We start from the raw sequence: 15,029 nt of genomic DNA, 5'->3' as shown, positions 1-15,029 counted from the left end.
GGAATTGCACAGGAAGCAACCTGTCTCCAAACTGTTGTGGTCTGATTGCAATCACGTTCAGGTTCTCCATTGGCAAAGGCTTGCAAATAACATGTTGCAGTTGCAGTCTGCACTGCACAGATCTCTTTGTAATAGGGTACTTCACTTAACTGGTTACATTCCTGTATAAAAGAGACGTTTCTGAGCGCCCATGTCATTATTTCTGGAGAAAAGTCTTCATTTCTGTTTCAAAGTAGTTAATGTGAAGTTCTGCTTAATATGAATTTCTGTATATGTAGATGATAACAGATTTACAAGATGGGAAAGTATTTCTGATTTTTACCATATTTGTATTTATTTTTTTTATTTGACCTTTATTTATACAGGCAGTCCCACTGAGACTCAAGGTCTCATTTACAAGAGAGACCTGTTTCAGACAAACATATTAAAATTACGACAACAAAGAATAGCCTAATGTTTACACAGTCATTTCAAAAAGAGGAACAAGTTCCCATAGTGATGATTTTACAAGGTAATTTTTTCATTTTTTTAAATCTGCAACTGAGAGAGCTGCGAGTCCTTCTGTAATGCATCCAATGAGGACTGGGCAGAAAACGAGAATGCCTTCTTTCCAAGTTCTGTAAGAGTCTGATAAATAAGAGGGGAGTAAACCACAAATAGATTTATAGATAAAATTATACCAATGAGCCATCCTGTGTAAGGCCAGTGGGAAGCAGTCAGCCAGAGAACAGAAAGTACAGTGATGTGTTAAAGGTTTACAACCAGTTAGAAATCTTAGTGCCCCGTGATATCATGATATCATGTAAATTATATCATGTTATCCAGGAGGGGTAAAAAGGTGGTAGCAACGAGCCTTTTCCCTGCCGTGAAAGAGAAACACGATCGATTTTGGGAATATAAATAACTGTAACTCATCATATTATCACAGTTTGTGAGTAAACACCAACTTCAGTTGCAAACTGATAACCGACTTACTCAATCTTAAAACTGTTTTATCACCGTAGCACAACTGACTGCTAATGTTCACAGAGCTGCTGTTCATCAGCAACAAGACTGCAAGTTCTTTGTACTCTGTCACAATAGTTTTGGTTGTGCTGCTGTGTCCAGCCACTGTGTGACTGTAACATGAGGTGCTCCTCAATGAATAAGAAATGAATGAAGCTAAATAATTAGCATGATTGCTTATAAAGCATTCATAACTTGATTTGGAGCCTCTGAAAAGTACAGAAATGCAGTGAAATACATCCATGAACCGAATAATTCAGCAACAAAAACTTAATTTTTATTCTGTGACAACAATATAAAGCAAGAAAGACCTCAAGCTCTTTCTCTTACCTTTCTGAATCTTTCTCTTGAGTCTCATTCTAGTTTCTCATCAAATACAACTAGTTCAGATGGTCATCTGGAGCTTTGGCGCATGCCGTTCCCCTGATCTCATTCACCACATTTCCTGTCAATTTGTACCACAAAAAAAGAGGGAGAGAAAAAAATGACACGTGTTTTATGACAACCACTAGTAAGATTACTGATCAGTATTTCTTATGCATGTACATACTGAAAGTTGGTACCATAGTTAACATATAAAAAACATTAAAAAAGGACAACATATCTAACAAAAGTTAACATAAACAGTGAATCTGAATCATTCATGAGCTTTGCAGATCTTTTGTAAGGAATGAAAAACATTTAATAATTTAAAGGCTAAAAGATATGTAAATTGCATTTTGGTGAGGAGATATTGGCTATAATGATAAGTACACCCAGCAATTTTCAGATATAAACACACGCAGGGACAGAAATGTACTTTCAGGCAGAACTATGATAATAAGCCTGCAAATAGTCGCTCATATTTCATGCTGTCATCTGGGCAGGAGAACAAGCACACATCATTTACAAACATGAAAGTAATTGTGCAAACAGCCCTTATTCTTCAGACCAACCATTTCATAAGTATGCTTTTAATAATTTTTGCAAATTTTCTACTTCTTAATGTTTGGAAACGACTCCAGCCCTGCTGCTTTTCATTGGAGCCGTCTAATCAGAGACTGGTTTGCACCTGCAGAACCAGGTGAATGCACTTAACTTTCGGCTAATACCGAGGTTGAAGTCATTTCCTAATAACAGGGTTTGAAATTGCTGTTTGAAGTGCTACGTGAGGTGAAACTGCTTCAGTACCAATCCTCTCATCACTTAGTGGTGACCTGATCAAAGATTGTGCCTGACAAAGGCGCTTATGTCATACGTGTGGATGTTCACTGTTAGATATAATGAGCAGAGCACTTTGGTCTCTGACAGGATAAGAGACCAGAGTAGAAACTGACAAACATGCACTCATGTCAGTCAGCACTTATCTGTCTGTGTACTCTGTACTCTTTCTTTAAAAGAGCCACATCATTGTGTTTATGCAAAGGGAATTCAGGCAACATGTTATTAACTTTAAACACACTCAGGCCATTTTAAAGGTAATATTACTTTAAAAACTAACTTGTTATATCACTGCTGTTATAATATCAAAATCCCTTTCAATTTAGCTTAGCAATTTGGGTCAGTTCATCAGTTGTGTGCATTATAACCTCTGGTTTTATTGACTTTACCTCAGTGCATAATAAGTTGATATTGCCAGCCTCTCCTTTAACCCCTTAACCAGAAACAAACCAATTTGTTGTTCTCTGATCAACAGTTTTGGGGCTCAATCACAGTTGTACCTTTGTCCTACACATAGCTTTGCTGACTGATTTTTCATACAAAGAGCTGAAGTGAAACCAAGTGATAAAAATAGGTGCACTGAAAGCCACTTTTCTGTGTGTTTCATGCTGTTTTAATTTTAATTCTTTGTGGGGGTTTTTCATGCTTCTTGCTTCATCCACCTTTCAAAATCAAAATTAAAATCATCCACTTATAGACACCATCAACCACATCAAGCTGTTGGTCATTTGAATGACTGCATATGTTGTATACCCAGAATCCTTCACAATAAGCGAATACAGGTTTGAATCCCCCATTAGCCAAACTAAAAGCTAGCTAACAGTATCACTGGTATTTTGTTAGCTAACCTAAAAGCTAGCTAGCAGTAGCACTGGTATTTTTTTCCTTCTCAGCACAAGTTTTGTGGAGTTTAGCTTGCAGGGAGTTATTGTAAATGTCAGGTAAAGATCCTTAACTTACATATATCCTATAAATACTCTAAAAGAAGTAAAAAAAACAATCAATCTGCATCTACTAAAACTGATTTCACTCACACAAATTATGTTTTTGCATAGTGCCAATTCAGAACAACAGTTGCCTCAAAGTGCTTTATACTATAAGTCTTATAGTATAAGATAACCAACAGTCCGACTGACAATCCCTTATGAGCAAGAACTTGGTGATGGTGGGAAAGAAGAACTCCCATTCAACAGGAAAAGACACTTCGGCATAACCAGGTTCAGGGAAGGTCGGCTGTTTGAGGCAAATGTTTGGGGGTCAAGGGAAAGAGGAAAAAATGAGAGAATAGCAAGACTGAGAGCAAAAGAACTTGAGCCTGTAGCAGTATAATTAAGGGATGGTTCAGTCATCAGATCCATGGGACTGGTTCACTAAGGAGACGGGTGTGCTAAGAAGTCAGAGTGAGCCACACCAGACATTAGTTACTACAATGAAAAAGTAATGTAGGCCAGTTTTTGCTGTAAAATCTGTTCTTATTTTCAGAAATCGCACTTGGTAGCTTTCTTTTATTTAAATATACAGATTTCTCAGCTTCTAATGCAGTTGTTTCTTTCTCTCTTTCAGCCTGAGGAAGAATTTCGGGATAAACTGTCCCCCATTTACATCAGCCTTAATTTCAGTTTGGATCCACAGGCCCCGCTAGACCAACATGGCCTCAGACCTATCCTCAATTACGAGACAGAACAGCTCATAAAGCAGAAGGTATGTACATCATCTAATGATAGGATAATGCAAAACGCTGTGACAATACACTGTTGTATGCATGTAGAAACAGATGCAGGGATGGTAGAGTTAAACAAGCAGTTTGAAGATGTTGCCTATTATTAATAATAATAATAATAATAATAATAATAATAATAATAATAATAATGTTATTCTCGCAATTAAAAGCCGAAATGCTACAGTTTGGTGGTGCCAGTAGCGCCTGTAAAGCACAACATCAGGCATTTTAAGCAAAACAGCAAATACAAATCAAAACCTGTTTAAACCCTCTGTTGCTAATGCGAGTATTAGGAATTGGTCATTGAGATAAAGTATTTCTTCAGGTCTCATTAAACCACTTCAGAAGAAAGTGGGCAACACAAACCACATATATCTGATTGCAGCTGTGCTGTAGGGAAGTGGGTGTGTCATGCATAGGGTTAAAGTTAGTGTAATGGTGAGGGTGGTGGTGTCATGAACTTGGTTTGCAAGGCTGCAGCTGGATGCTTCTACAGCAAGCTGTGGAGCAATTTTATGGCGGATTACAGTTTCTCCATATCCTGCACTATTAAAAAGGCGAGAGGAGCCTCAGCTTACCCAAAATTATTGGTGACAATAATTTTAGTGCAGTTTCTTTGAAAACACTGGATTTTTAATGATTACTTCAGCAAAGACATTGCCTTACAATTCAACCATCTTTCTAAAATGAAACCCGTGTTGTGGTCTGGAAGTTATCTGACTGTCTGCTGGACACCTTTCCCGGACTTTCTAGCATGTGGTGTTGGTTACTAGGACCACTTCCTGAGTTAACTAGCCATTGTGCAGAGGATTGTATGTGCTCCTGCCATTAACAGCACGATACAAAAAGTATATCATTTACTTATGGATAAACAAATGCACTACCAGCACCCTCCTTCCTAATTTAACCTTACCAAAACCTTCCCAAACATGATGGTCGAGCCTCACCTGTGCACATTTATTTAAATCTTGCAATGAAAGCTTCAGTGGAGATCGTATGCTTCATGTGTGCCGCATATTTACTTGCAAAGTCTGTTTTTTGCACTTTGTTTTTGTGAACATGGCATCTGTCCCACCTATTTTCTCCTCTTTTTCTGTCAGCTTTGTAGAGTGAACGACCCAAAGGAAGGATGCAAAGCAGACTGATAAGAAAAAATTAACCTTGAAGTCTGGCTTAAAAGCAAAAACACCAAATTTAGCACACAGCAGAAATCCAAGAGTTCCAGGAAAAACTGAAAGAGCAAGAGGGAAGATAGACAGATGCTTAGAGGGACTATGTGTCTGTCTGTGGGGAAGGACAGAACTATATATACACACTGAGGACTAACTGGGAATTGAAAACAAGACAAAAAGTAATCAAGACAATCACAGGGGAGGAAGTTAAACTGAAAGCAAGACACACGAGACGACTAGTTATCAAGTAAATTAGGAAAAAGAACTCAGCTAAATACAGAGACAAGGAAACTATCAGTAGGAAGACATGAAGGCTAACTTAAAGAGAACAAGCAAACTATAAGTACATCACAAAACTGAAAGGCACTACAAGAATAAGAATAAACAAGGCCGGGACCCAAAATAAAGGCAATGCAAGAAACTTCAAATACTAGAATAAACAAAACCCCAAACTCAGGTGTATTAACTATGGATACAAACTCAACCATGTGATGCATCCCAGGGGTTCATAACATTTCCCTTTTCTGCTGTGTCTTGGATGCATTTTTAACGTAACCCTTTGAAAACTGTCTTTGAAGTCTAAAGTCTCTGAGGATAAGAAGTGTGTGCTTCTGTAAAAGTGTAGAGTCTGTCTGTACTGTATATCACATTACCACACCAAAATCCTAGACCACACCACTTATATGGCCACACGCCGTGCTTCTTAGGGTTTAACCAGATGGTCGCCACAAATGTTACCAGATGAAGGGAGAGCAAGGGGAGTGAGGATGCTCTACCAAGCAACCTAAAGTCATGTTTGTTCCATACATGGTGAAGTCACGGCTCACTCTTACTTTTCATATAGGAACATGACTTGATTGGCAAGGACAGAGGCTAGCATTGGCCCTTCTATAGTAGCGAAGCCCATATGGTTAGAGGTTGCGGGTCGGCACTGTTAAATCAAGAGCTGCGTTCTGCTCTCTGGTCTCTGTTGGCAATTCCTTTGCGCGCGTTTCATATACGAAGAGTTGGAAGGTTTATGGAGGACTTGCGAGTCATGGCTCTGCAAAAACACAGAGGGGGGACTGACAGCTCCGTTTGGGCGGGGTGGTGCTCAGCTCACAGACATCTGGTTGTGGTTTGTTTATGTATGTTGCCAGTGGTCTCCTCCACCAGGCAAGAGCCAGGGCCTGCAAATGTGCACATGTTTATGTGAGGTATATAAGCTGAAGTGAGTGTGTGATGTGGGTGTGTAAGTGTGCACTACATGTGCTTGTAATTGGAGTTTTGTAATATTGAGTGCACCAAACTTTTTTGAGTTCGGAATCCTTAAAGGAAAAATTACCAGGTTCATCTGTTGATCTCCCGTTTTAGCCGTCCTTTGCATAAAAGCTAAGATTTTGTTGAGTTGTATGCTTCCACTGAAGCAGATTTGTGACACGGAGTAAGATTTATTGGCATTATGATATAATTAGATAAAGCTGCAGACTTCTTAATCAATTAGAAATATCACTCTTCCTTTAGTTTCCAACACAGCTTTAATGAGTAAGCAACCTAAACCATGCTTACTGTGTGTTAGCAAAGTCACACCTCATCAGCTGTGTTTTTCCTATGGTGGCTTTGGTTACCTGCATCAGACTGCAAGTAAATTCAGCACAGAGTTGCCCCCTGATTGCTTTTATTTTCTTTGCTCCTTTGCTGCGAAGGATGCGTACTCCAACATGATAATTTGCCCCAACATACGTCAAAGCTTTAAAAACTACCTGATGACAGAAGACCAAGTCACAAACTTTCCTCCATAGTAAAGTAACCCCACTGAGGGTTTGTGGGGTTTAACCCTTGTTATTTTTCTTCGCCATACTTTTTGTGAGACAGGGTTTAGAACTACAAGTCCCATAATGCTTTACATTGTGAACTACAGTTTGAGCCCTGTTATTTTCACTCTCTGTGTTCACATAATGCCAAATTAGCACCAGTGAAAATTTCCTCAGTCAGCTGTCAGTAATTGCCATGAGCTGTGTACCCATAGACACTAATGCTGTGGACAGATTTGCTGCTACGCCTTTCTAGACAAAATCAGTTTCACTGCTTTTTACTGCGTCCAGACAGGCTTATATATAGTAAACTGCAGGACTACAGGACACTTAATCAGAGCGTAAAGGCCATTGATAAACTTGATAATGCTTCAGTGATGTTGCCATGCATTTCACGTTAGAACATTGCTGGGTGTGGTGACAGTACAATAGCCCACAACAACCACACCAGCAACTACAGGGATACTGCAGAAAATTGAAATGATGTCAGAGCTCATTATTCACTGTATTAATGGCTTTTCACTAATATCCAGTTAATTAATTTCTGTTCTGTAATTGCTTTGTTATATTACAATGTTTAGTGAGAATGACACAGTCTGCTGAGCTGTCAATGACTAGTCCAGTTAATGAGTTCATTTTATCATCATTGTTTTTGTGTTGGGGAAAGAGTCAGACGTCCATTGGAGCAGAATTAGTCTCTCGTCTGCTGTCGTAGCTGGAAAGACCTTCTATCCAAACCATTATGAGACTTTGTGTTTGGGTCCAGATGAATGTGTCTCTTCAGTACATTTCCAAGCTGTTGATGTGCTCTTAAAGGTCTTGCAGTTCAAAAAATGAAACATGTATATTGTATTTGCATTTAAAGAAGGGTTGACGGCATATAGTTTTAGCCCTCTGAGGTCTAAGCCTAACCCTATATTTTGGAGAAAAACAGTGTTTGTGAAAATGATTATATCTCTTTGTCCTTGATTACCAAGACTTGGGAAATGAATTTCATAAAAACTTTTTATCTGGGATGAGCGTTAAGGTTAGGGTTGTTGACGATGAGGACTTCAGGAGGTTAAGATCTTCTCTTTTGTATAATGTCGCTTGGGTCAATGGTTATGACACATGTCATTAATTTCCAGTAAATTGTTTTGAAACTGAACTTATGCCAGATCTAATTGTGATGCTGTTTGGAGTTTTCACTGTAACATGAAGTTGATGGCAGTAGAATAGCCTGCTCCTTTAAGATCTGGAGGGAAACATGCTTTACATTTGTGAGGATCAAGAGATGAAAGTGAACGACAGATGAAGAGTTTTTAGAAGGAAGAGATTATAGGTTAGAGCTCATCACTTGATCTTAGTAAGTGTATCACAGAGCATGTTATTCTCAGTGGTGCAGTCACAGCGACGCCCCATAAGCAGCACTGCACTCACCAACACAAACAGTCAACAGGCCAAATCAGACAATGATTCCACTCTTTTTTTTAACCACATTCACACATGTTGGCTGATATTGACCTAATTCTCTGACCCTACGTCTTACCTCTCATGACTCCCAGTATATAAGGCTGGCCCAGAGTACTTATGTAGAAAACAATAAAGAATCGCAATATAGTACTGGGCCGTCAAGCAGCTGTGTTTAGTTGTAAGTGGCCAAACTCAAAGATCTCAAAGAGTGTAGACTATCAGAATGTGAGGGAGGTGTCTGCTTAGGCTTCTGCAACCTGGATAAGCCAAAGCAAATGGATGGATGGACTACATGAATGAATTTTATCAATGCACGTGGATGGTAACTTATTTTAGGCAACTATAATTACAGCAGCTCAGTTAAACTCAGTTCTTACCCACATAAGAACTGAGTTGCATAAGGTCAAAGGTCACTTTGCCATTGTAATGTTCTGCACATCTGCAAGCTGCTTTACCACCCACCTCCACCTCAGCTTCTCCTCTATCAGTGTCATATCTGTTGTCATTGAGTCAGGAATCTCCCAGAGCAGAGCCATGCTGCCAAGTATAAAATACTGCAGATGGGAAGAACTTTGACTACATGGTCTTGGCTAAATTTTATTACAGCTGAAACCAAAACAGATGAAGGGGAAGTTCTGTTATGCTCTGCATCCATCCTCCAATTCTATGTCTGTGCACATAAATCCAGTGCCGGTCGAAATGAACTCATATTAGCAAACACAGGTGACTGTGGGCGAGTTTTAACAGGAAGAGACTTCACGCTTAGAAGTGTACAGTGTATACCTGCATAGCATTTAGACTCAAGCATGTTTGTTATTAAATGGCCGATAGCATCTTGGGTCCTAAATAAATGTAAAACTAGGAACTTGAAGCAGGGATCTCCACTGAGACACTGTTAACCATTGCCAGGCTGATTCTTTGCTCTCTGTTGCATTCTTTGGGAATCTAATGATTCCCATATGTTGGAGAGACATGCCACAGCTACGATGACAGTAAAGCTACAAGGAAGAACAGAGAAGAGAAGACAGAAAAAAGGGAGAAAGGAGGGAATAAAGCAAAACGCTCAAGGGCACGTTAAAGAAAAACTATACTTCTAAATCAAATAACATTTATCTTGTACTGTGGTCATCTGTCACGTAAGACTAAAGGGCAGATTAATCCCTACTGCCTTTAAAATATGAGCTTTTCTCTGTTTTTGAAAAAGACTTTCCCACAAAAATGTAATACTTGTTAAGATGGAATTACTATCCTTTGATTCTCTTAAACCTTCCACCACCATATTTTCTCCCTTTTCTTCCTTCCCACATACGTGTAAGGCACGTATTACTTTTACTCTGCAGACATTAAAGGGTCATGTTTTCTCACAACTTCCCAGCATCTGGTAGATGCAAATATTGTTACAGTTTTTTGTGTGTATATAGAGGATATGTATAGTCTGTATCCTCTCTTATCCTTTCATTAAATCACAAATCTGTTGTTCTGGCTTCTGTCAACACCCACTTCCTCCAGAGCTTTTCTCTCCCTGTACCTTTTGATTTTACAAGGAACCAAATCTAACTTACTGCTCCTATTTATTCCATTTATCTCGGTCTTTTTTTTTCAGGCCCAGATTCAGCTCGATTGTGGAGATGACAACATCTGTGTCCCAGATCTAAAGCTGGCTGTTTATGGGTGAGAGGAAACCACCTGATCCAATAAACACAAGTTAAAACTGCTAGCCACCTGAAGCTAAACTGCCATAGTTTTGTCCCTCACGCAACAACAATTCTAATTATTCCAAGAAAAGCTTCGACTTTTTGCAGCCAGGAAGACCAACAGAAGTCGACATGTTGTCATTTGATGAAGTCAATATTGCTAAGCTGTTAGTAATCTTGCTCCTGGCTGCGTAGCTAATGCAAATCCAGCATTCACTCGTCTTTTAGCTCCGTTATGTTAACTTACTAACACTATCCATGCGGCGATGGGAATTAAGCAAAGAATAAAACACTTCCAGTTGTAACGTAATACAAAGTAGATAAGAGTGGTGAGAGTGAATCATAGAATTCGACACAGTTTTCAGGCCTTAAAACCAAAACAAGGAGCTGAAAGATGCTAAAATAGTGAACTTGGGGAAAATGATCATTTGCTCATTTTCTGTAGTATCATGACTAGTTTGCATATGAACTAAATACATATAAATACTGCAGTTTTAAAGGCTTGTTTCTTTTTAAACTGTTTTACATGAACAAAACTATAATAGCAATATCCATTTATACAGTCACACAATTCCCAGCAAGCAAACGAGCAAAGAAGAAAAACCCCTGTTATTGGCGAAGGGTTTGGGACAGGTGTAGATGTGGTTCCACCCGTTTTTCTTTTACTTTGACTCATCTGAAATAAATCCCCAAATGGAAATCTATTAATAGGAAGACTGTAACGCCTAAATGTTTCAGTCTTCATTTAAAAAGTAACACTGTTGCTGACAAACCGTCATTTTAACCTGTGACTTAAATGATAACCAAGCCATAGATTGGTTGTTTGGTGCATGTTAAAAGCTCAACAGTTATATTTGTTTGAATTATTTTATTTTATTTACTTTGAAAGTTTCAGTGTAGAAAGACAGAAAACGTGGAATGGAGGTCCTCTGGTTTTATGTTACTAAGTACTAAATAACTGGACACACAGGAAAAAAAGTGGTAACAGAATTAAACTTCATGCAAATTTCGAAGTTATTTATCTAATGAAATCACAAATTCTTAGCAAAACATAAAATAAAGACTTTAGCCATCAATTAACTCTGAGGTCTTACTCGTCACAGGTGATAACCCTAACACCCTAACCCTGACCCTCCCTACGTTTTTCAGAAAGTGTTTCACTTAGAATCATTTCTTTGTTTGTTTCTCTGTTTCCTGATTGTCAAGACTTGGGGAAAAATAATTTTGTAAAATTTAAAAAAACAACATATTTTGATGCAGATTAGGGTCTGGGTTGAATTTCTATAATTCTAATTCTATAGTTCTTTATAAAATAGTCATTTATTTAAAGAAGTTAAGGAAAAACATATGAAGATATAAGCCTGATACACACAGAGTGAATCCTCCACCAGTATCTGAGGTCTGGGTATCTTGGCGATGACCCTAAACCTGAGCTCAACCCTAACCCGGCACAATCAGTATATATTTACATATAAAACCATGCAGGGTTCAGGTTAGGCAGGTTAGTGTCATCGATGACTCAGACCTCGGAGGGTTAAAGAACGTGATCTGGATCCACTGCAGAACTGAATGAGCTTACATGTTTCACGAACTCCAGCTTGTCAGTCTTTTTCGCTGTCAGACATGATCACATCCCCCTCTCCCTCACTGAGGAAGAATAGGAGGTTGTTTACAGCTCAGAACATGCGTGCACTGGGGTAAAGATCTAGACTCCTAGCTCTTGGCACAATAACATATCATTGTATATTAATCCTGAATCCTTGTTGCTGAATAGGCTCCAGCCAGATAGTTGGCTGTGCCTCAGCCCATTCACAAAGCGAACACACACTCCAGACTTTCTCCTCCCAGCCTGCCAGCTCTGATATGTGGACTGTTTTGCATTACATGGCCATGTGATTTCTCTTAGCTGTAGAAATACAATCAGTGCTAAAAGTTTCCCATGAAAAGTCAAAGATCTGCATTTGGAGCTGCCACAGGACCAAACTTGGAATGATTCAGCACTTCCACTAAAACACAGTTTCCCTTCACTGACTGTTGCACACAGCGATTTCCCTTCTTTGCCAAGAATTTGCAAACAGTGGGATGTTTAAGATTCATAACCTAAAGGTCTGTCGCTGGTGTTTTAGTTGTATCCTCTGGCTTTAATTATGCTTTTATGAGCTTCATGATCCACTGTTATATTTTTCCCAGCGAAGTCAGTGTAGTATAACGTGTCAGCTGTGAGCTGCTGATTCCTGCCCATTCCTGGCATCGGTGAGAGTCTGCTGTTTGTGGGATCAGAGTTGCTTCCTCTGCATTTGCTAAATTTGCCCAAGGTTAATTAAAATCATCTGGGTGTCGTCTTACCTAGTTTGGGGTCACTGTGTCCAGACCCCTTTTTTGGGGGCGGGGGGGAATGGAGTGAAAGATGAACCCCGGTTCCAACCTTCAGCCACGCTCCTTTCTTCCTTTCCTGCTCAATAGAAACGTGAATTTACTACTGCCAAGTGTAGCTGATGGGGGAGGGCCAGAGTTGAAGGGTGTCGAGTGGATTTATCACTTCTCTGAAAATGTGTTTGCACACAGGGGTGTCACTATGAAGTCGAAGAATAAGGTGGGGGTCGGTTTCCTGAGACAAATCACAGTGATCAGATTTGGGTCATTTCCCATGTCACTCATGACATGATATGTCGGAGAAAATGGCCTTTGGGGACAGACTGAAACAAAGATTCATTGTGTGGAAAGACTTTATGTCCCTGCTTTTCATTACGTTTTACCTTCTTTTGGGCCACGTTGGTCATGTCCTGCACCCAGTGACTTGACATAGATCTGGAAATGAAGGAAAAGTGAACTCTGCTGGCGTAGAAGCTGTGTGTGAAAGCTGCTGTTTTCAGTCATTTTGATTACAGTAAATAAACTAGCTTTTCAAGACGGAATAATAAATGGCCTGTGACAGTCAAGGGAACCAAAAGCCAGAAAATGAGTCTGACACCATGCAAGTGGCTGTATAAGGATGTACTTAGGACTTCACTATACTATGGTAAGATGGCATTATTATACAATCATCTATCATATATGATATCTGTGTATTTAAAAAAGGCATGTCAAATTCACTGTGGACCACACACAGCCCACTTTGATCTTAATTTTAAATCCCTGTGATAATTTCAACAGTACATCTCAGTTTCTCCGCATGATAAAGAAATGCTGCTGTAATCTATTACTATGACATGCTGGGCTTTTATTAAAAAAAATAAATATGTCAAATTACAGAAGAAGTTTTGGTAGCTCATTCCCGAGACTGTCCTGAATTTATAAAACAGAAAGTTCTTGTGAATTCACTGATTTCTTTTCACTTTGAATATATATATATTTTTTTATATATTAAAAAAACATTTCTGTAGTAGATAGTTAATAAAACAGGAGGTTTTGATGAATTTAATTATTCATATATTACTTAATTACTTGTAGTATGAATGGTGTGGGGTGGTCTGTATCAGTAGGGAAAGCTGTAAAACCTATGAAAGTGCAGTCAAAAGGTACTCTGACCCCCCAGGTCATTTAAAAAAATAATTTACATTTAGATTCTATTAAGAGTTTCAACTTTCAGTGGCAGCATCACAAAATAATACATCAAGTACTGATAATTTTTGGCATATTCACATTCACATCAATGAGCTTAGCCTGTAACGCTGAATCCCGACTTTACTTAGTGTTGCTGCTTTCAGCTCTTTGTTTTGCTTTGGCTGTTTTTGTTCAGTCTTGCTGCTCTTGAAAAACCTTTGAAAACTTCGATTGGCAGAACCGAACATGAGTGAGAAACACTGTGGAGAATTAAGCAGCTAAAGAGTCACAGATGAGTAGCTTCCTCAGGGGCTGCTGAAGAACAGAACAGATCTACAGGAGGGAGATTATAGTGCTTATTTTAATCGTGTGGCTTAAAGCAGACTGCAAATGATTGTTTGTTGACTGTGTAACTCTTGCACAATCAGACACTTTTTGTGCATTACGTAATCATTAGGATTGTGATATATTAACCTTCTGACCCTGACGTCTCATCACTGGTAATGACCCAACCCAGTCCCTGTGTTTTGGAGAAGAGTGTTTTCAATGTTAGCCTGACAGCACTAGTTTAGGGTTGGAGTCATTGTTGATGATGGGTACTTTGGTTACGGTTGGTTATAGTATATCACTTTAGGTTAATAAAAAATAAAAATCTGGTTCAAAAACTGTTTTTCTCTGATAAATCGATTCAATTCTCAGTGTTACATGGAACTTATGGTTTTATGTGCAACAGGAAGTCTGCATAAACTGTTCTTTTAACAGCTTTCAACAGCTTTCAAAAAGGTAAGGCTCAGTGAAAACGTAGTGATGATGTTGCGCTTCTCTTTGCCCAGTGACAAGACAGAGGTTTACTTGGGAGGCGAAAACTCCGTGAGCCTGACCTTCAATGCCAGGAACGAGGGAGAGGGAGGTGCGTACGAGGCTGAGCTCTATGTGGCGCTTCCCCCAGAGGCTGACTACAGCGGGATAGCACGCAACAACGTGGTGAGTCGGTGGCGTTTAAAAGGAGGTTTAAGTATCACGGTCAGAAGCACCGTGTTTTTTCATTCAAATGATAATTATGCATAAAAATGCTTTAATGCAAATAAAATGTGGAAATTATTTTGACTTTGCATAAAGTCAAAGGTCACTTTGCCATCGTAATGTTACGCTAAAAGAGTTTTCTCAACCTGACGCCCTCCTTGTTGAGTTAAAGCCGTGAAAGAACGTGAATACACTTACTACGTTTTGAATACATTTTTTGAAAGCCCTGAAATGCAGCTGGTTGGTAGAGTCACACTCTAACTCTAGTCAGAGTTTTGATTTATTATTCTAACAACTCGTGAGACTGAAGAAGTCACTTGGCTGAGTGACGAAACGTTTCTCACACTGAAAACGCTACGTCCAGATGAATCTTCTTTCCTTACCTGGATAGCTGAGCATGCATCAAGACAACAGCTCTTTAGCTTTT

The 15,029-nt window shown here is 39.1% G+C and overlaps 1 protein-coding gene across 1 annotated transcript in view; it reads left to right on the top strand.

Moving 5' to 3' along the window:
- LOC146708861 (integrin alpha-5-like) overlaps positions 1 to 15,029 on the top strand; it is a 52,351-nt gene that overhangs the window by 24,856 nt on the left and 12,466 nt on the right. The window contains exons 18-20 of the mRNA XM_085455717.1: positions 3,769 to 3,906; positions 9,946 to 10,013; positions 14,413 to 14,563. Of these exons, the coding sequence (XP_085311843.1) occupies positions 3,769 to 3,906; positions 9,946 to 10,013; positions 14,413 to 14,563 (357 nt within the window). The remainder of the gene's footprint in view (positions 1 to 3,768; positions 3,907 to 9,945; positions 10,014 to 14,412; positions 14,564 to 15,029) is intronic.

Source organism: Copadichromis virginalis, linkage group LG5 (genome assembly GCF_057382275.1).
Source record: "Copadichromis virginalis isolate Kocher_CV1m ecotype Utaka linkage group LG5, C_Virginalis_male_GT1.1, whole genome shotgun sequence".
In the NCBI taxonomy this organism is placed as follows: Eukaryota; Metazoa; Chordata; class Actinopteri; order Cichliformes; family Cichlidae; genus Copadichromis; species Copadichromis virginalis.
Note: the sequence above shows the minus strand (reverse complement) of the source record. Positions and strands in the feature narration are given on the sequence as shown.